The following is a 23,029-nucleotide window of genomic DNA, read 5'->3' as shown; positions in this document are numbered from 1 at the left end:
CCTGCTATAAACATCCAGTAGCAACCTCACCCTGACACCTAGAACACTTCCACTGGTGAGGCTGGCCCCACTCAGCATACAGATGCATCCACAGGGAGGAATTCACAGCTCGCTTTCAGGTGCTTGGGAGTAAAGCACCACCACATGCCATTTGTTGATATCAAATAATTATTGGAGACACATATCTATGTAAATAAAACAACAGTTATTTCACAGTTGTTTGTCTCAGTGTTTCACATTGCAATGCAAGTTGCTCGTCGCTTTTGTGAACAAACGACTAGTCACTTTCAAAGCAGCATTTGGAAAATACGGTGTGTACTATAGTTAGTACACACCAGACTGGGAGGGACAGTAGAGAAACTAACATTCTGAAAGCCAGATGTGAACTCCAGTGTGTAGGTGCATCCAGTGCTGGTTTAAGCCTCTTCCATGAAAAGGCCTACTTGTAAAAACAAACATGTTAGAGAGAAATGAATGGCGCCAGAGAAAAGAAGATCTAAAACATTAACGTTTATCTCTCCGCTCCTCAAGTTCGCTGCGCAAAATGTGACTGTCATTCCATCACCCATATCAAAACATCCAGATCTGATATGAAAATCAAAAAAACAATTAAAAACAATAACCAAATCAGAAAAGGTGGCCTGCGCAGACATTGGCCAGTGGTGATCCACTAGCAGTAGAAACTGGTACTGAGGATTTGTCCATCTGCACACGGTGAAGGGAGAGAACAGTAAAAGATAGTCGTTAGTAAATGTGTCTCAGTCACAACACCAGGGGGGGAGGAGGTAAGACTGACTGCCGGCTGCACAGCTACAGACCAATAAGGGGACAGATACTTAGAACATAAGCTCTTTGATCGGGCCTCGAGCGCAGTTTAGTTATAATAGAGAAGCGCGACAAGTCGTCTACATACCGACTGGTTCACCGGATGTGGGAAAGCCTTTAGATTGCTTTATGTTCTGGTCTAGCTAGCCCACAGCTGGTCACGCTTTAGAAAGACCTACAAAATGGTTCTCTAGCGTCTAAATTGTTCTACTGGTTTAAGGCTTCATAACGCCGTTATAGCTTCGAATTAGCTGTAGTTCTGCCAGTGTGGGTTTGCTGCCTGCTGTGTACTGTATAGGTTAGAGCTCTCAGCTCTGGACAAAAACCTGTGAATGAAACATGGTTATTGTGTAACATACAGGCCATGCTGGTGCTTCAGGGTTGATCAAAATAGCTTCCAATGGCTACAGAAGATCACTCACAGAAATGTTGTTCTGACTCTTATCAAGACATGTTACATGCAGGTGAAGTGTGTCTGTGCGCACATGTGCGTTCATGCATCCGTGAGTAGTGTGTGAGTTGGAGTGATTTTAATTTCAAGGAGTATGTGCTTTGATACAGCTAGAAGAAAGTATTCAGTGGAGGCTAAGCACTCTGAGCCATCAATAACACTGGTACATAGAGCATGTGCTGAGAATAGGCTCGGCACAGACTTTGCTGACCTCTGCATTACTCAGTGAGGGCATTTTATGAAATGAATCGTTTCAATGCGGATCGATAATAAAATTGGCTCAGATATTCGATCACTATCTTTGTTCATGCACCAGAATGGCCTTTCACTGTCAGTCACCTCGCTCTCCAAGCTCACAGAGCGGGGTGGAAGTGGGGGGGTTACCCTTGCGTCCCACCCCCCAGACACAGGCTGGCAGCAGGTTCTGTCTGTGTGTGTGTGTGTGTGTGTGTGTGAACGCAGCAGCCACCACACACAGCAAGCAGCAGTACCCCATCTCTGGACCTGTCACTACTGATACTGACAATTCACTTAGGGGTGGTGGACCAATTCATTTAGGGTTACTGTAGAGGGTGACTAGCAGTGCAAGCGGCATTCAGTTAGTCAAAGTAAAAATCAACAAATCAAAAAGTGCACTAAAACGGAATAAAAACAACAATTGAAAAGCAATGTAGCGGATGTCGATGTCTGTCGCTGATGGATATATATAAGTGAAGCCGAAGTGATCCTAAAACTAACTGGGAGAGCTGACAATAAGAGTGAGTCTATCTGAGTGAGTCTGTCTGCTCTAGACTCACCTTGAACACAGGTGAAAGGCGACAGAGATTAAAATGTTGCATTACCAAGTCCACAAACATGCTTAATCATCTGTTAAGCAGACTGGGGAGTGGGCACTATAGATACAGTACATGTTCAGATGATTCATTAATATTTATATTTTTTTATTTTACCTTTATTTAACCAGGCAAGTCAGTTAAAGAACAAATTCTTATTTTCAATGACTGCCTAGGAACAGTGGGTTAACTGCCTGTTCAGGGGCAGAACGACAGATTTGTACCTCGTCAGCTCGGGGGTTTGAACTTGCAACCTTCTGGTTACTAGTCCAACGCTCTAACCACTAGGCTACCCTGCCGCCCCTATGTACATGACTAAACTACCAAAGACTGGATGGCAGATGAAAGATCATACTGTGGCACTATCAATCTTATCATGGAGAAACTGCAATGTGGCCAAACACATATCTTTAATGCTCATACAGAAGCTTACCAAAATGATATTCACCTTTGTGTATGTATTGAGCTTATCTAAACTAACCATGAGACTTCACCATGAAGCTTAAAGACTTGACATATTTTTCCCATACCTACATCACCAGTCAGAAGTCTGGACACACCTACTCATTCATGGGTTTTTCTTTATTTTGACTAGTTTCTACATTGTAGAATAATAATGAAGACATCAAAACGGTGAAATAAACACATATGGAATCACGTAGTAACCAAAAAAAGTGTATTTCAGATTTTTCAGTGTAGCCACCCTTTGCCTTGATGACAGCTTTGCACCCTCTTGGCATTCTCTCAACCAGCTCAAATCAAATCGTATTTGTCACATACACATGGTTAGCAGATATTAATGAGAGTGTAGCGAGATGCTTGTGCTTCTTGTTTCTCGTTCTCAAATAAAATATATTTTGATTTGTTTAACACTTTTTTGGTTACTATAAGATTCCATGTGTTATTATATACACTGCTCAAAAAAATAAAGGGAACACTAAAATAACACATCCTAGATCTGAATGAATGAAATATTCTTATTAAATACTTTTTTCTTTACATAGTTGAATGTGCTGACAACAAAAATCACACAAAAATGATCAATAGAAATCAAATTTATCAACCCATGGAGGTCTGGATTTGGAGTCACACTCAAAATGAAAGTGGAAAACCACACTACAGGCTGATCTAACTTTGATGTAATGTCCTTAAAACAATTCTAAATGAGGCTCAGTAGTGTGTGTGGCCTCCACGTGCCTGTACGACCTCCCTATAATGCCTGGGCATGCTCCTGATGAGGTGGCGGATGGTCTCCTGAGGGATCTCCTCCCAGATCTGGACTAAAGCATCCGCCAACTCCTGGACAGTCTGTGGTGCAACGTGGTGTTGGTGGATGGAGCGAGACATGATATCCCAGATGTGCTCAATTGGATTCAGGTCTGGGGAATGGGCGGGCCAGTCCATAGCATCAATGCCTTCCTCTTGCAGGAACTGCTGACACACTCCAGCCACATGAGGTCTAGCATTGTCTGGCATTCGGAGGAACCCAGGGCCAACCGCACCAGCATATGGTCTCACAAGGGGTCTGAGGATCTCATCTCGGTACCTAATGGCAGTCAGGCTACCTCTGGCGAGCACATGGAGGGCTGTGCGCCCCCCTCCAAAGAAATGCCACCCCACACCATGACTGACCCACCGCCAAACCGGTCATGCTGGAGGATGTTGCAGGCAGCAGAACGTTCTCCACGGCGTCTCCAGACTCTGTCACGTCTGTCACGTGCTCAGTGTGAACCTGCTTTCATCTGTGAAGAGCACAGGGTGCCAGTGGCGAATTTTCCATTCTTGGTGTTCTCTGGCAAATGCCAAACATCCTGCACGGTGTTGGGCTGTAAGCACAACCCCCACATGTGGACATCGGGCCCTCATACCACCCTCATGGAGTCTGTTTCTGACCGTTTGCGCAGACATGCACATTTGTGGCCTGCTGGGGGTCATTTTGCAGGGCTCTGGCAGTGCTCCTCCTGCTCCTCCTTGCACAAAGGTAGAGGTAGCGGTCCTGCTGCTGGGTTGTTGCCCTCCTACGGCCTCCTCCACGTCTCCTGATGTACTGGCCTGTCTCCTGGTAGCGCCTCCATGCTCTGGACACTACGCTGACAGACACAGCAAACCTTCTTGCCACAGCTCGCATTGATGTTCCATCCTGGAGCTGCACTACCTGAGCCACTTGTGTGGGTTATAGACTCCGTCTCATGAGTGAAAGCACCGCCAGCATTCAAAAGTGACCAAAACATCAGCCAGGAAGCATAGGAACTGAGAAGTGGTCTGTGGTCACCACCTGCAGAAGCACTCCTTTATTGGGGTTGTCTTGCTAATTGCCTATAATTTTCACCTGTTGTCTATTCCATTTGCACAACAGCATGTGAAATTTATTGTCAATCAGTGCTGCTTCCTAAGTGGACAGTTTGATTTCACAGAAGTGTGATTGACTTGGAGTTACATTGTGTTGTTTAAGTGTTCCCTTTATTTTTTTGAGCAGTGTAGTTTTGACGTCTTCACTATTATGATACAATGTAGAAAAAAAAGAAAAAATAATGATAAATATTATATATATATATATATATATATATAATATGCTCGTATATATATATATAGTAAAAATAAAGACAAACCCAGGAATGAGTAGGTGTGTCCAAATTTTTTGACAAGTACTGTATGTGTGTTTCATGTCCTACACTTACTGTTTGAGGCTCTGAGAAGTCGGAGTCAAGCTGTACCGTTTCAGGTGTCCATACCGTATGTACCTGTTCAGTGTGTGTGTGTGTGTGTGTGTGTGTGTGTGTTTGTGAGAGAGTGTGTGTGTCCATGCATACCTAGCCACTGGACAAAGGACTTGACCATGGACATGATGCTCTTGATGTCCCAGATGTAGGGGTAGAGGTCATAGAGGATGGTGCGGTTGGCTGAGTTAGACAGCCTGGTGAACATCTGGATGACCGAGCAACACATCTCCTCAAACCTCTCCGCCCGGGACTGCCACTCTACTACCTGGAGGACAGGAAACAGGGTGGTGTTCATTAGGGCACATAACAGAAGGGGCTATGATGATTTTTGTTTAACTGTGTAATCGACGACTATGGATGAAGACCGTAATGAAAATAATAGAACCTTCAATTTAATTTCAAAGTCGATAAACTTGACCCAAAAGCAGCAAAGTAAGCCTGGTTTAGGTATAACAGCCGATATAGACAATATGAGGAAAAACCAGGAAGTTTTAGAATTTTGTGTTGTGGAACAAACAGCTGACTGAAAACAGGACCGCCGGGCTTTAAAAAATATGACACATGCAGTTGCCTCCAGTCCAGAGTGGAGATGATTTTTTTTTAAGTGGGCTATTTGAAAAATGATAACTGTGACCTTGATCACATGACCACCATTAGTCCTACTAATGAACATGGGCCAGTTGAGACTCTTTTAAAAGACATATCCAATGGTAACATGGTCACTGACAGAACTCATCCACAGCCTTGGACAGAACTAAATGTATCGACTTTCCAGTGTGTGTGCCACTGCATGGATCAAGTTTCGGTGTTTTAGACAAACATCTCAATGGCTGCTTAGAGACACTACACAACCACCTGTGGTAAACTGTGGGGTGTTGGGTTGAGGGTGCAGAGATTAACACAGAGACCGGGAGGTTTTAGTCAGCAAACAACTTTACTAGGCCATAAAATAAACATAACAAAGAAAAGCACATAGGTTTGGCTCAGTCCTTCTTCTCAGCTTTGGTTCTGTGTCGGTCTCTCCGGCGGTGTGCCACAGTGCTCCTTTTATGAGTCCTCCACAGCTGGTTGGCACTTCCCCTAATTACCTCCACTTAGAGCTATCTATGTCGGGGTGCCCAGCTCGTGTACTCCCAGCAGAGGGAGCCAACGTTGCAGCACGTACCTCCCTTCTATTACCACCCCCCGGGGTAGACCTCTCAGGATACCACACACACCATTTTGTACCGCAGTCGTCACCACCATCAACCCTGAATATTTTTCAGCTCTGAATATCAGAAAAGATGTAATGACTAACACAATTAACATAAATAGAATCTCCCTCCTCTCTACCAATACCTGGGTGGCCTGGAGGTTAAAAGCGTTGGGTTAGTAATTGGAAGGGCGCTGGTTCGAATCCCAGAGCCGGTGGAAGATGGAACAATCTGCCATTCTGCGCACCCACTGAAATCTAATCAGCATAATAATAATAATCCCCATAAAAATTTTAGTTAAAGCTAGAGATATGTTTTTTGGCATCTGCGGGAAAAAGGTGACAGAGCTAGAGAGCGGTGTTTGTCAGACCATTGGACATCCTTAAAAATCAGTATTCTCACAAAATCGCCTGTAGCGTCTGAACAGTTGGGCCTACAAACTATTATGACACCTCTATGGAAAGGTGACCCCTCTCACAAATATGTTGGTTGTTTTTCTCTAGGACACCCACAGGCCTCACAAGACTCGTCTGAAGGTCCCCCGGCCAATGATGCCTCAGTTTTTCCGACACTGAGCAAATTTCAGGTCTGCTGAGCACAAAATACGTGCAACTTCCGGTGTGCGTTTACCCTGAACACTGAGGCTGTACTCGCTTTAAGTTCAAACTAACAGTGATCAAGTAGGCTACTGTGGCTATTTGTTCATAATAGGCCTACCAGGAGGGGCCTACCATCAAAAACAATGGAGAAAATGCATCCCATAACATTTTAACATGGAAATGCCTGAACGATAGAAAAGCTGACAGTAGCTGCCAATGTGTGGTGTTCAATGTAGGCCTACATTCCATGATAATTTTGAAAAAAACATTAACCAGTTTATCCACTGAAGGACAAGGAGGAGACTGAAAATGTTGTGTTGTTCAAAGCAATAAATGACTTTAAAAAAGAGACAGGATTGTGTCAAGGCACAGATCTGGGGCAGGGTACCAAAACATCGAAGGTCCACAAGAACACAGTAAAGGGAAGAAGTTTGGAACCACCAAGACTATTCCTAGAGCCACCCAGCCAAATTGAGCAATCGGGGGATAAGGATCTTGTTCAGGGAGGTGACAGCACTGCACCAATCAGGCCTCATATATATATATATCAGGCCAGACGGAAGCCACTCCTCAGTAAAAGGTACGACAGCCTGCTTGGAGTTTGCCAAAAGACACCTAAAGACCTTCAGACCATTAGAAACAAGATGCTCTAGTTACCTTGGTGTTCTTGGGCACAGGGACTATAACGGTCTGCTTAAAACATGTTGGTATTACAGACTCTGAGAGGGTGAAAATGTCAGTGAAGACACGTTCCAGTTGGTCGGCGCATACTCGCAGTACATGTCCTGGTAATCCGTCTGGCTCTTGTGAATGTTGACCTGTTTAGAAGGTCCCCTTCATGCCTTTCAATGCAAAATAATCCTACTCCTATGCATTCTGTCTACATCAAAACCTTGTTTAGGTATGTTGCATTGAAAGTCGCTAATATTGCATTGGTTCGATCACAATTTCCACAGTAAAGGGAAACATTGATAGAGTGAACTTCAATACTGTTATTTAAATCTCGTGCTTCTCTGCGCAGGCTGACATTACTTCTGCGCAGCTCCCCCTGGACTACCACGCAGAGGGAACCATTGCCCCCAGTACCAAACAAATTATAGATAAATAAATAAGATACTGTTTAGAGCCCAAAAAATGTCATAAATAACAAATGTTTCCTGATCTTTCTTATAGGACAGTTCAAACTTCCACAAACTGATTTTCCATGTAGCTAATCTGTTATTCAATGCGTTTGTACTGGCTAATAGCAGTAAGGTCAAAAATAATATAAATTAAAAAATATATATATATTTTGATACTTCAAGGGGTTTTAAAATTCAAAATCAAACCACAAAATGATGCTTGGTATGACACTCTTAAAGCAATTCCATATAGCTTAGTAGAACCCCTCCCTCGGCTTAGACAGAGGGCTTAAGACTTTTATGGGTTAAATGCGGAAGACACATTTCGGTTGAATGCACTCAGTTGTGGAACTGACTAGGTATCCCCCCACCTACCTTTTCTGGCTCCTTGCCCTTGCAGTCGACACCGACGGTGCTGCAGTTAGCCCGGAGCCAATTGAACTCCTTGAGCATGTGTAGGGCCTTGGGTCCGTACTCATAGGGCAGGTAGAAGAGCTCAGCCAGCAGGATCAGGTCCTCCAAAGAAAGAGACTCTGCAGTGTACAATACCTTCTCATTGGGACCAAGCACAAAAACATCCTGAAAGACAAACAAAATGTAATTGTTTGAACATATGTAATTTAATTGTAAGTCCCTTTGGATAATCTGAGTAGCTTTGTATGTAATTGTCAGACACACACACACACACACACACACACACACACACACCTGGGTTCAAATACAATTATGGGTATTTCAATTACTTTCAAAGACATTTGTATGTAACAGTGCCCTCGGAAAGTATTCAGACTGATTGACTTTTCCCACATTTTGTTCCTTCACAGCCTTATTACAAAATGTATTAAATAAAAATCCTGAGCAAACAGGTTTTTAGAAATGTTTGCAAATTATTTAAAAAAACAACAGAAATACCTTATTTGCACAAGTATTCAGGCACTTTGCAATGAGACATGAAATTGAGGACAGATGCATCCTGTTTCAATTGATCATCATTGAGATGTTTCTACAACTTGATTGGAGGCCACCTGTGGTAAATTCATTTGATTGGACATGATTTGGAAAGGCACATACCTGTCTATATAATATCCTACAGTTGACAGTGCATGTCAGAGCAAAAACCAAGCCATGAAGTCGAAGGAATTGTCCGTAGAGCTCCGAGACAGGATTGTGTTGAGGCACAGATCTGGGGAAGGATACCAAAACATTTCTACAGCATTGAAGGTCCCCAAGAACACAGTGGCCTCCATCATTCTTAAATGGTAGAAGTTTGCAACCACCAAGACTCTTCCAAGAGCGGCTGCCCGGCCAAACTGAACAATCGGGGGAGAAAGGCTTTGGTCAGGGAGGTGACCAAGAATGCGATGGTCACTCTGACAGAGCTCCAGAGTTCCTCTGTGGAGATGGGAGAACCATCCAGAAGCAATCTCTGCAGCACTCTGCCAATCAGGCCTTTATGGCCTTCAGGTAGAGTAGCCAGACGGAAGCAACTCCTCAGTACAAAGCACATGACAGCCCGCTTGGAGTTTGCCAAAAAGCACCTAAAGGACTCTCAGACAATGAGAAACAAGATTCTCTGGTCTGATGAAACTAATATTCAACTCTTTGGCCTGAATGCCAAGCGTCACGTCTGGAGGAAACCTGGCACCATCCCTACGGTGAAGCATGGTGGTGGCAGTATCATGTTGTGGGGATACTAGTCAGGATCGAGGCAAAGAGGAACGGAGAAAAGTGCTGAGAGATCCTTGATGAAAACCTGCTACAGAGCACTCAGGATCTCAGACTGGGGGTGAAGGTTCACCTTCCAACAGGACAACAACCCCAAGCACACAGCCAAGACAATGCAGGAGTGGTTTCTCTGAATGTCCTTGAGTGGCCCAGCCAGAGCCCGGACTTGAACCCGATCAAACATCTCTGGAGAGACCTGAAAATAGCTGTGCAGCGACAGTCCTCATCCAACCTGACAGAGCTTGAGAGGATCTGCAGAGAAGAATGGGAGAAACTCCCCAAATACAGGTGTGCCAAGCATGTAGTGTCTTAACCATGAAGACTTGTGGCTGTAATCGCTGCCAAAGGTGCTTGAAGAAAATACTGAGTAAAGGGTCTGAATACTTATGTAAATGTGATATCTTTTTAAAATTAGCAAACATGTATATTGTGTGTAGATTGATGAGGGGAAAAAAAACAAATGTAAATCAATTTTAAAGTAAGGCTGTAACCTAATAAAATGTGGAAAAAGTCAAGAGGTCTGAATACTTTCCAAAGGCACTGTATATCCCTTCCTCCCATTCCTCCAACCAAATCATAGGTAGGCCTTCGCAAATATGCCATTATACGCAGCATTGTATTACACACTGAACCATGTGAAGTTAAATTAAAATGTGTTGAATTGAGTAGAAGTGTGAATTTCAGTGACAGATTTTTGCATAGCACATGCGCAGAACTTTTTTTCCCCCCTCCGTGGTATCGTTAGTAAAATGTTGGTGTCGTGACAACACTACTCCCATAATGGATTTGGAAATAAATAGATTATTTATTGTTTTGAAAACACTTAAATACTTTTCAAATTCCAATAGAAGTAGTTGATTAGGGCCACATTATTTGAAAATAATAATTGAAAATATTAAAATACACAGAACATAAGAATAACAAATAATCAATCAAATACACACGTATACGAACCCAGGTCTGAGACACACACAAACATCTTACCTGTTTGAGCTGTTCGTCTGTCTGCATGGGGGCCATGTCAATGTCCTCCTCTGGAGACTTGGAATCAGGAACTAGGACCTCCCGGTCTGTGTCCATGGGCTTCAGATCCTCCACCATCTTGTCTAAAAGGACCAGGCTGTTCTTGGTCTCAGTTTCAGCCTCCGCTACAGGATCTGGCTCTGGCTCAGTCTCATATGGTTTCTCCACAACCATCTCCATGGGCTCTTCATCAGACTCCTTCTTCTCAACATCCACCTGAACAACAGAAGTGTTTGGGAAACAAGTTATCGCCTCACTATCTCCGTGATCCCACGGGGATCTTTTCATTCTATTGCGTGTTTATTGTCGATCGGTTGTAATGAAAATCCGTTTTTTTTGTTGTCATATGTAGACTAATGTGAGACTTCAGTGACAACACAGACAAACAAGGGAAATGAGCTCAAAGCCATTGGATGTGCATTGCATACTTTACGTACGATCTATCTAATATTAAAATGATCTAAAATAATCTAAGTTAAATCGGTAACTAACTACCCCACCTCTTGTTGTTGCAGACTCTTGGCCATGGGGTGGTTATTGGGGTCGGGGGCACCTGTGGGGGCCATGATGGGCTGTCGGAACACTGTAGTGACTGTAGTACCAGCGCAGAGGGAGGAGGCGCCTAGTGATGACACGTTAATAGCTGAACTCTTAGCTCCGCTATGGGTTACCTGGCGACCTGGAGAGGAGACGAGAACAGAGAATGTCAACATGCTATACACAACAAATATATAAAGGCTTAAATAACAAATATCAACATACTATGAAAAATATATCATGTCTAGCTTTAATGGATGATTGACGAGTGTTTAAAATTCAGTGGTGGATTTGAGAGACATTTAACATTGCTCCAAATGATACAGTATGAAGTAAGGCAACGGAAATACATACACAGGTGTTATATGCGAGATGATAGGTAGGTCACGGTGCTTACTGTTGTACTGGTGAGGCACTAAAAACTCCCCCAGCCACTCTGTGAGGGCCAGTTTCAGGGCGAGCTGAGGGCTGTACAACATGTCCGTCTCCAACTCCTCATCACTGCCCTCATTTTCCAGCTTGATCTGGATAGACACAGTACTGTCCTCTCCATCCGCTGAGAGAGGGATAGAGGAGGATGGAGAGAGAGGGAGGAAGGGAGAGAGAGGGAGGAAGGGAGAGAAGGGGAAGGAAGGACAGGGATAGATACAGATACCATAAGAAGGTGCAATGTACAGGCCGGTTTGAATACTGTGAAAGTGCCTCCTTCCCTTCCTCTATTGGAGAAACCACTCATGTGACTGGATGGAACTGAAAGCCATGTAATCTGAACGGACAGAATGCTGTGCTCTTTCGAGAACATATCTTTTTGTGTCATTCTAAAAACCTACAGACATGAGACTTGGGGACAGCCATTCTGTGACCCTACTCTACTCTATAAACACCAAAACAAACATTCACTTGGCCTCCAAATAGACACGTGGATTAACCATGCATAAAAGTGCTAAAAGACCCTACACCTTTAAGACCGGGGTGATTACAAGGGTTACTTCTATCCTACTACTCTTGGTTTCTCTGTGGCGCTTCATCGATCAATTATTGTCATTAATTGTTAATAACACACCAGTTCAGGACAACAATAAAAAACCAACACACACAGCAGTCCTTGAGGACCAAAGCTGTACAACCCTGCTTTAAGACGTTTGCCTTTTAGGTTAAATCTGGCAAATTGCAGAACATAATGTCGCTGAAAAAAATACATCTATTAAAGTGAATAAATAAATAAAGTCCATCCCAGTCAGACTAATTTCACTGTACCCGAGAGTGCCAGAACGGACAAATTCAATCTATTGTGGGATTAAAACTAAAGTCTAAATCAGACTTACTCATGGCGACATCCTTGCGCACTCCGTTCATGTTGGACTTGTACCAGGTGGCCAGGGTGTGGATGGCTACAAAGTTGGACTCGAACTCACAGTTGGGGTTGGTGAGAACCCCCTTTAGGCGGGGGATGAGCTCCGTGGAGCGCCCCTTGTACGGCCCCAGGAACAGACGCTTCTGGTCGTAGTCGTTGGCATGGATGTTGTCCCAGATTACCGGAGCTCTCTTCAGGATCTTAGAGACCTCCTCTATTGATTCCACTGTGATGTCTTTCGATACCACCTTAGGACCTGGAAACATAATTTCAGATACATCTAGGAGTCATAAAAGTTATAAAGTATGTTACAAGATCTGTTGGTGTTTAAGGTTAATCTAATGAGTGCCAAAACATGTGGAATTTGAATTTGTTCGGATCTACTGTACCTGTCCACAGCACTTCAATGCCAGGTAGCAGCTTCTCTCCCACTGTGTGCAGGTAGGGGGACTGGGCAACATTGGGGTAGCAGAACGTTCCACAGTACTCTGGTTTAGTAAGACACAAAGAAAAACATACATAGAATCTATATCTTCCATCAACTATGAATCCGGACCAAATTTCAGTTACATACATAAACACAGGGCACGTCGATACACAGATACAGGTTATCCAGGGTCGTGTTCAGTAGGCACAAAACTGAAGAAAACATCCCGAAAAGGAGGGAAACCGGGAGATACCATATAAACTAAGAAATGCTTGTGTGTGTGTGTGTGTGTGTGTGTGTTACCTGTGGGGCAGAAGAGAAAGGTCTCAGGCTCTCCCAGGTACTGGAAGATCTCATTGGTGATGGACACCTGGGCATGGGCGAAGGAGCTGAACACTTCCTTGTCGGCGGGGCACATGTTGTGGTCAATGTCGTCAAACAGTAAGGCAAATGACTTGCAGCCAAAGTGAGTCACCTGAGCGAGAGTATTAATTATGAGACGATGTGTTAAGACTCCAGTAAATCAGTAAGTGCAGACAGTCAAGGATGTAGAGGCCATAGAATTAGGAATTAGAATGGACATGAACCGTATGATGATATAAAAAGGTCAGACATTTTTGGTTAAGGAGTGGGTCAATCATGGTTTGCCAGTGCTGTGATAAGATAGTGTAAAATAATGAATATATTTGCACTGTATGTTTGTTAGCTAGCTAGCCAGTCAGTTGAAATAATTCAAAAAATGTTTCTAATTAACTGCCAATATGCTAACATTCCACTCAAACAAACCAAAAACTGGACAAAATCAGTTGATGACAGGACTTTGACAAGTTGTACATTTGCACTCACCTCTTTCCAAGAAAACTCAAATGTAGAAATGTATGATTGGTTAACATATTTTAGAGGCAATATATACATAAAATGTGCTATAAAACCTGTATTGATAATTATATATTACGCCGCAGGCTGCTGTTTTACAGGTTCCTAACCATCTTTTCTAATTTGTTAGTTTTTTCCGCATTGTTTGTAACTTATTTGTACATAAAGTTACTGAGTCCTACGCGAAGGATATACTTCTTTCCGGAGACCAGGCCCAAATCTCTGTCATTAGCGTGAAGAAAATGCGGAGATACAGAGGGAGAAGGTCGGGTACTGTTTTTGCTAGAACAGACTGGAATATGTTCCGGAATTCATCCAATGGGATTGAGGATTTTAGCTCCTCAGTCACCGGCTTTATCAGTAAGTGTATTGACGAAGTCGTCACCACAGTGACCATAAGTACATATCCCAACCAGAAGCCATAGATTACAGGCAACATCTGCACTGAGAAAAAGGCTAGAATTGCCGCTTTCAGGGAGCGGGACACTAACCGGACACTTATTAGAAATCCTACAATTCCCTCAGTTCAACAAACAACCAAGCAAAGTGTCAATACAGAACTAAAATTGAATCAAAAGGGAAAACCAGCCGCGAGCTGCCCAGTGACGCAAGCCTACCAGACAAGCTAAATGCCTTCTATGCTCGCTTCGGGGCAAGCAACACTGAAGCATGCATGAGAGCACCAGCTGTTGCGGACAACTGAGTGATCACACTCTCCGTAGCCGATGTAAGCAAGACCTTTAAACAGGTCAACATTCACAAGGCTGCAGACCAGACTGATTACCAGGGAGTGTACTCAGAACATGCGCAGACCAACTGGCAAGTGCCTTCACTGATATTTTCAACCGCTCCCTGACTGAGTCTGTAAACCTAGATGTTTCAAGCAGACCACCATAGTCCCTGTGCGCAAGAATGCGAAGGTAACCTGCCAGAATGACTACCGCCCAGTAGCACTCACGTCGGAAGCCATGAAGTGCGTTGAAAGGCTGGTCATGGCTCACATCAACACCATCATCCCAGAAACCCCAGACCCACTCCAATTCGCATACCGCCCCAACAGATCCACAGATGATGCAATCTCTCTTGCACTCCACACTGCCCTTTCACACCTGGACAAAAGAAACACCTACGTGAGAATTCTGTTCATTGACCAAGGCTCAGCATTCAACACCATAGCACCCACAAAGCTCATTACTAAGGTAAGGACCCTGGGACTAAACACCTCCCTCTGCAACTGGATCCTGGACTTCCTGACGGGCCGCCCCCAGGTGGTAAGGGTAGACAACAACACATCTGCCACGCTGATCCTCAAAACCGGGGCCCCTCAGGGGTGCGTGCTTAGTCCCCTCCTGCACTCCCTGCTCACCCACGACTCCGTGGCTAAGCACGACTCCAACACCATCATTAAGTTTGCTGAGGACAACAGTGATAGGCCTGATCATAGACAACAATGAGACAGCCTATAGGAAGGAGGTCAGAGACCTGGCAGTGCCAGGACAACAACCTCTCCCTCAATGCGAGCAAGACAAAGGAGATGATCGTGGACTACAGGAAGAGGGTCGAACAGACTCCCATTAACATTGACGGGGCTGTAGGATTTGGTCGAGAGATAAGTTCCTTGGTGTCCACATCCCCAACAAACTATCATGGTCCAAACACACCAAGACAGTCGTGAAGAGGGCACGACAACAGCTTTTCCCCCTCAGGAGACTGAAAAGATTTGGCATGGGTCCCCAGATCCTCAAAAAGTTAGTTATACAGCTGCACCATCAAGAGCATCCTGACCGGTTGCATCACCGCCTGGTATGGCACTACTTGGCATCCGACAGTAAGGTACTACAGAGGGTAGTAGGTAGGCTAGTTGAGAACAAGCTCTCATTTGCAACTGCGACCTAGCCAAGATAAAGCATAGCAGTGTGAACAGACAACACAGAGTTACACATGGAGTAAACAACAAACAAGCCAATAACATAGTAGGAAAAAATAATCTATATACATTGTGTGCAAAAGGCATGAGGAGGTAGGTAATAAATAGGCCATAGGAGTGAATAATTACAATTTAGCAGATTAACACTGGAGTGATAAATGATCAGATGAACATGTACAGGTAGAGATACTGGTGTGCAAAAGTAAATAAAATAAAAACAGTACGGGGATGAGGTAGGTAAATTGGGTGGGCTATATAGCGATGGACTATGTACAGCTGCAGCGATCGGTTAGCTGCTCAGATAGCAGATGTTTAAAATTGGTGCAGGAGATAAAAGTCTCCAACTTCCGAGATTTTTGCAGTTCGTTCCAGTCGCAGGCAGCAGAGAACTGGAAGGAAAGGCGGCCAAATTAGGTTTTGGCTTTAGGGATGATCAGTGAGATACACCTGCTGGAGCATACATCACTGGGGCCAAGCTTCCTGCCATCCAGGACATATATAGCTATAAGACTGCTGAACAATTAATCATTTGGACACCCGGACTATTTACATTGGAGCCCCCCCCCCTTTGCTTTTACACTGCTACTACTCTCTGTTTATTATCTATGCATAGCACTTTACCTCTACCTACACATACAAATTACCTTGACTAACCTATACCCCTACACATTGACTTGGTACCCCCTTCATTTTGCCTCATTATTTAGTAAATGTTTTCTTAACACTATTTCTTGAACTCCATTGTTGGTTAGGGACTTGTAAGTAGGTAAAATCATTATACCTCTACAGCCATTCATTACAATTTAAACTGGTTAGAATTTCTCTCTGACCAATGTGGCTGGAATTGTCATCCCTTTATGGAACTTGGAAGGTTTATAACATAGTCTATCATATTAAATTACTAGAGGGGCTATGTACTCAGTCAAGGATGTAAGACTATAGACGATGAATAGATGATGAAAGATTATCGTTATTAGCATTAGTGCATTGTCTGAAAGGGAAGGAGGGATGCATTTTTTAAAATGTGATTATTATTTATTTTTTTAACCTCCTTTCTCCCCAATTTCATGGTATCCAATTGTTAGTAGTTACTATCTTGTCTCATCGCTACAACTCCCGTACAGGCTCGGGAGAGACGAAGGTCAAAAGCCATGCGTCCTCTGAAACACAACCCGTACTGCTTCTTAACACAGCGCATGTCCAACCCGGAAGCCAGCCGCACCAATGTGTCGGAGGAAACACCGTGCACCTGGCGACCTGGTTAGCGTGCACTGCACCTGGCCCGCCACAGGGCCAATTGTGCGTCGCCCCATGGCACTCCAGGTCGGCTGTGATAGAGCCCGGGCTCGAACCCAGAGTCTCTGCTGGCACAGCTAGCACTGCGATGCAGTGCCCTAGACCACTGCGCCACCCGGGAGGCCTTGGGATGCATTTTTGTTACCTGGTCGAGTTTCCTTTTGAGTGTGGACACTTCTTTCTGGTTAGAGAAGGTGATGTCGAGGCCCGGGGAGATGGCATAGATGAACTCAATCCCATACTCCTTTGCAGCACTGATCAGGGTAATCAGCTGTTCTATGAGAGAGAGATGCATTAGTTGTTATAGATACTATTTCACAACTATTTCACAGCAATGTCTTTTTAAATTTTACTATTCAACGTGCCACTCACTCGCACACACTTTGTATTGATGTGAAATATGTGAGACAGTTTGTTTATTGCATAGCTGTATTATAACTAATATTTAAAATATGTTATGAATTGCTGAAGGGATGCTCAGACCTAGAAATGTAAAACTGAAATGCTATGAGAATGTTCAAGGAGGCAACTTAATTCCCTTTAAAAAAAATGTAAGCGAAGATTGCAGAATTAGTTTACTGTTAAAAACATTCTGATTTGTTTCATCCAAATAAAAGTCCCAAAATGACATATCACTTCACCTTTGTATTTTGGGAGAAATGTATACTTAATCTGAATTTGACTGAAGTCGTGATGGAAAGCGTTCGGAAAAGTGACGTCAAGAGAAGGACAAACGAGTGAATATCAGCAGGAGTGAAGCAATTGTCCACATAAGACAGTGAAGACCAACATCATACCTAGTCCTCCGGCTGTTTTAGAAAAATAGATTTTGCACTATGAATAAAGCCAACTTATCATCCGATCATATCCTGTGTTTTTCTTAATTCTGTATCAGCAAAAAATTCTATGATAAATATACACACACACCCAGTCAAAAGTTGACATGCCAACTAAGTCAAGGCTTTTTCTTAATTTTTTACTATTTTCTACATTGTATTATGAAATAACACATATGGAATCATGTAGTAACCAAAAAAGTGTTAAACAATCATTGTCCTGCTGGAAGGTGAACCTCCATCCCAGTCTCAAATCTCTGGAAGACAAACAGGTTTCCCTCAAGAATTTCCCTGTATTTAGCTCCATCCATCATTCCTTCAATTCTGACCAGTTTCACAGTCCTAATGATGAAAAACATCCGCACAGCATGATGCTGCCACCACCATGCTTCACTGTGGGGATGGTGTTCGGGGTGATAAGAGGTGTTGGGTTTGCGCCAGACATAGCTTTTTCCTTGATGGCCAAAAAGCTCAATTTTAATCTGACCAGAGTACCTTCTTCCATATGTTTGGGGAGTCTCCCACATGCCTTTTGGCGAACACCAAACGTGTTTGCTTATTTTTTTTCTTTAAGCAATGGCTTTTTTCGGGTCACTCTTCCGTGAAGCCCATTTCAGTGGAGTGTACGGCTTAAAGTGGTCCTATGGACAGATACTGCAATCTCCACTGTGGAGCTTTGCAGCTCCTTCAGGGTTATCTTTGGTCTCTTTGTTGCCTGTCTGATTAATGCCCTCCTTGCCTGCTTTACACCCCCTCCAGCCAATGCTTAGCATTGCGCTTGGTGATCTTAGGCTTATGTGCGGCTGCTCGGCCATGAAAATCCATTTCATGAAGCTCCCGAACAGTTCTTGTGCTGATGTTGCTTCCAGAGGCAGCTTGGAACGCGGTAGTGTGTGTTGCAACCAAGGACAGACAATTTTTACGTCCTAAGCACTTTTGCGGTCCCGTTCCTGTGTGGCCTACCAATTTGCGGCCGAGCCTTCGTTGCGCTTAGACGATTATACTTCAGAAAAACAGCACTTACAGATGACTGGGCAGCTTTAGCAGGGCAGAAATTCTGTTGGAATTGTTGTTGTAGCTAGCTTATTCCATCCCAAAACCCCACGCTAGATCCGTGTGAGGCAAGTTAGTTTTGCATGGCCCGGTGCACTTAGCTAGCTTGCTATCATCATCTTCTCACAACGTAACATGCCAAAACTCTTTTGGCACTTTAGTACCTACTTACTCGATTCACATCCAGCATCGAAACCGCCCACCGTGGTGCTGTAAGTAACACAGGTGGTGTCAGTGGACTTGGAGCCTACATTGAGTGTGGCCAAAGAGCGGTTTCTTAGCATCAGCTTCATGTTGAATCTACTCTTCCACTGTTGTTAGTCTGCCCGAAGAGGTAGGACTGTCTTCCCATCTAGCGCATTTTGATCAAAATGAATGCAGGTAAACAGTGCACGGCCACCCCTACCAGTTCTTCTCATGGCGTCAAAGCTGCCATGTATTTTTGGTATATGAGTATATTATTGTTAAAATACACTTTTGCGTAAAGACTGTTTTGATGGGATATCAATCTAAGTTGCTAGATTTGTGAAAATATATTGTGCAACCTTCCCTTTAATGCTGATGCATTTCAGAGTAAGCTCATTCATTCCAAAATAAATCTAGTGCAACAAGCACAAACAGCAACACCTGTGCACGTTTATATGTAGGTATATGTGACAGGAATCATTTCAACCCATGGCCATGATGAGACAAGCTCACCTGCTTCTTCTACTGAGTACATCTCTCTCCAGAACATCCTGTGCTTGTAGTCATCTTTAGGAGCGTAGAGGTATGTGTTCAAGCCCCATTTCTGCTGTCTGGGGAACACAACACATATTGTGATTAACACAGACTTTGTGTGACACGGTTTGCTTTGTTTATCACAGAACATATTGACAACGTTCATTGAAAACATTTCCAATGACATTAAAAATTACTGTACATTCACCGATTCCATTATGATAGAGCACTAGTCAACACCATACGCCAGCCTGCTGTACACAGCCATTATATTACCTCCTGAACAGCTCTTTCCTTTGTTCCATTGTCCATGGCCGGCCGTAGAAGCCTGTTGAAAACAAAAGTCAAACAGTCAGTTTTAACACACATAGCAAACATTTCAGGTCTGCAGACATCCACCCCCATCTATTACCCTGGCTTTGTACGTTCAGCTGCCACGCGTTTGCCATGAAGACAGTTCCGTTGGTCCTTTTGGAGGTAGCAATGTGAGACAATATATCCACAGGAAAGTATTATTACATCAACTTTTCAAAGCGCTGGTAATGCGTTCACCGGAAGCATGCGCAGAACCATGTCAACACGTGCACGAGCTCAGCAAGTATGCATGTATTTGTATCTAGTGCACATGATTCAGGTGATAGAAATCTGAAGTAACTACCGGCGCTTTGAAAAGTTTACAATTATATACTCAACAAAAATATAAATGCAACCTGTAAAGTGTTGGTCCCATGTTTTATGTGCTGAAATAAAAAATCCCAGAAATGTTCTATATGCACAAAAAATGCAAACAAATTTGTTCACAGAATTTGAGACACATCCCTGTACGTGAGCATTTATCCTTTGCCAAGATAATCCATCAACCAGAAAGGTGTGGCATATGAAGAAGCTGATTAAACAGCATGACCACTACACAGGTGGAGACAACAAAAGGCCATGCTAAAGTGTGCTGTTTTGTCACAACACAATGCCACAGACGTCTCAGGTTTTATGGGAGTGTGCCATTGACATGCTTGTGAGAGGAGTCTTTCCTGATTCAAACGCTCATTTCTGCCCCACATAGAATTCAGCTATGCTGATCGGTTTAAACATAACGACATCCATAATTTATTTTTATTTATTTATTTTACCTTTATTTAACCAGGTAGGCAAGTTGAGAACAAGTTCTCATTTACAATTGCGACCTGGCCAACATAAAGCAAAGCAGTTCGACAGATACAACGACACAGAGTTACACATGGAGTAAAACAAACATACAGTCAATAATACAGTATAAACAAGTCTATATACAATGTGAGCAAATGAGGTGAGAAGGGAGGTAAAGGCAAAAAAGGCCATGGTGGCAAAGTAAATACAATATAGCAAGTAAAACACTGGAATGGTAGTTTTGCAATGGAAGAATGTGCAAAGTAGAAATAAAAATAATGGGGTGCAAAGGAGCAAAATAAATAAATAAATTAAAATGAAATACAGTTGGGAAAGAGGTAGTTGTTTGGGCTAAATTATAGGTGGGCTATGTACAGGTAATACAGATGGGTCATCGAAATTGAACAATTGTTAATAGTACAATACAGAGTTAATGACACGTTGTCCTGAATAATCACAATTATTCTCTAAAACGTATCAAGCTCAGCTGTAAAAGTAATAGTTAGCTGGCAAATGAGTCTGCCACTCTCATCTGACTAGTCTGCAAATCCTGTATGCATCAAAGACAGGACCTATAACAAAACAACGTCATTTATCAATAACGTTATATGTTCTGCTCACCCTCCACGACTCCACTGATGAATTTCCTGCGGCCCGACAGCTCCACCTCTATGTTTATCGGTTCTTCCACGAGGCCAGATGCTTCGGAACCAGCCTTAGATGGCCCCGAACATGGGCTCGTTTCAGTCTCCGCTTGAGACGTATCCACCACCGGCTTGTCTTTCTGAACCATTTCTACAGACGGTCTGTTCTCGTAGCTAGCACCAGACAGGGTTGAGAGAGAAAACAATATGTTTGAACAAGATCTTGAAACTCCGGTGATAGCGAGGAATTGGAGGATATGCTCACAGGCCGCAGAACACAACAAATATTGCTCGGCTTGTCTGTTCAAATTAGATTCACGCAAACACGTTTCTAGTAAAACGAAACGACAGCTAGATGTCAGCTAGCTTCAGTTAAGAATCTGTCAAAATATGAATAGGTAGCGTTGGCTAACGTTGCTAGCAATTCTGCCTTCCGCTGTGCAAAAAATACTTAATTTAGAATAATATTATGTCATATTGTATATCTGTTGACATACTTGTGCGCAACAAAAAACATACATTTACGATTAATAAAGTATATATTTGTTCCTGTGAATATCTCGACTCGTCTTTTTAGATTAGCCCTAGTTTCCGCAGATTCTTCCTGTTTACACCGACTGCGCATGTTCAGGAGACTGGATCAAACTAGTCGCCACCAGACAGTGGCAAAACACTATTCGCCTTGGAACATCAGTGGCTCGCGGCGAGTTACATGCCATTTGTGTTTCTATTCTTTTGGCCAAATTTCATATACACAACACACATTGTCATATTCTACAAAAAGAAATTGAACTGTATTTTAAGACAATTAAATACTCTCCTAACAAAAAAGCTGTTAGAATTATAAGTGCATGTATGTCCCTTAAGGTCCTTGTGTAATTGTAATGTGATATTGTACCCCCTAGCTCGATTGTCCATTGTATATAATCTATATATACTTGTGTTCCCTCATGTACTTTCTGTATTGATTTGTTGTTAAAAATAATAATAATAAAGAAAGAAAATAAATGTGTTTCTATTTCTGGAAACATTCGCGCGACGCTAGCGCATGCTAGTGGCGGGAGGCAATAATTGGAGGTAGTTTTTACAACAAACAATCTTTTGAAAACCAACCTCTACGACGTCGATCTGAATGTACCTGTGGTAGGCTGGACATATGACATTTTTAACAATGTTTTTGTTCTGATAAAAACGAGTTCACTGCATCTGCCATGGAGCCCAGTTTCATAATAGCACCATATGTCCCAGCTGCCTGCCATAGTCTTGAAGGCATTTTTCACCCTGCCAGCTCCTCTTAGTTCTATTGAGCACCGTGGCACCAACTCACCCTCACCACAACTCAACGTTCTATTCCCAGGTTACTGTTCAACGTCACAATGCCTACTTTGCTATTATTGGCAATGGAGACCTGCCCGCTTGCTAATAGTTCAAATGTTTTTTATTTCACCTTTATTTAACCAGGTAGGCTAGTTGAGAACAAGTTCTCATTTACAACTGCGACCTGGCCAAGATAAAGCAAAGCAGTTCAACACATGCAACAACACAGAGTTACACATGGAATAAACAAACATACAGTCAATAATACAGTGGGGGAAAAAGTATATATACGTGTGTGCAATGAGGTAAGGCAATAAAATAGGCCATAGTGGCGAGGTCATTACGATATAGCAATTAAACACTGGAGTGATAGATGTGCAGAAGATGAATGTGCAAGTAGAGATACTGG

General features: G+C 43.1%; 1 protein-coding gene across 4 annotated transcripts in view; it reads right to left on the bottom strand.

The window, feature by feature from the left end:
• The window catches only part of LOC112252769 (protein O-GlcNAcase), a 31,217-nt gene extending 9,272 nt beyond the window's left edge, over window positions 1-21,945 (bottom strand). Inside the window, exons 1-13 of one of the 4 annotated variants that reach the window (XM_024424340.2) lie at window positions 21,823-21,938; window positions 21,281-21,477; window positions 19,793-19,844; window positions 19,496-19,593; window positions 17,053-17,183; window positions 13,112-13,283; window positions 12,771-12,869; window positions 12,353-12,637; window positions 11,425-11,583; window positions 10,991-11,169; window positions 10,452-10,706; window positions 8,118-8,321; window positions 4,920-5,094 (exon numbers count right to left, since the gene is read on the bottom strand). In XM_024424340.2, the coding sequence (XP_024280108.2) occupies window positions 4,920-5,094; window positions 8,118-8,321; window positions 10,452-10,706; window positions 10,991-11,169; window positions 11,425-11,583; window positions 12,353-12,637; window positions 12,771-12,869; window positions 13,112-13,283; window positions 17,053-17,183; window positions 19,496-19,593; window positions 19,793-19,844; window positions 21,281-21,452 (1,981 nt within the window). In that variant the 5' untranslated portion in view covers window positions 21,453-21,477; window positions 21,823-21,938. Of the gene's footprint in view, window positions 1-4,919; window positions 5,095-8,117; window positions 8,322-10,451; window positions 10,707-10,990; window positions 11,170-11,424; window positions 11,584-12,352; window positions 12,638-12,770; window positions 12,870-13,111; window positions 13,284-17,052; window positions 17,184-19,495; window positions 19,594-19,792; window positions 19,845-21,280 lie in introns of those variants that run through there. The other 3 variants (XM_024424341.2, XM_024424339.2, XM_024424342.2) reach the window with 3 other exon arrangements.
• Between the last annotated feature and the right edge of the window lie 1,084 nt (window positions 21,946-23,029).

Source organism: Oncorhynchus tshawytscha, linkage group LG06, assembly GCF_018296145.1.
Source record: "Oncorhynchus tshawytscha isolate Ot180627B linkage group LG06, Otsh_v2.0, whole genome shotgun sequence".
Taxonomy (NCBI): domain Eukaryota; kingdom Metazoa; phylum Chordata; class Actinopteri; order Salmoniformes; family Salmonidae; genus Oncorhynchus; species Oncorhynchus tshawytscha.
Note: the sequence above shows the minus strand (reverse complement) of the source record. Positions and strands in the feature narration are given on the sequence as shown.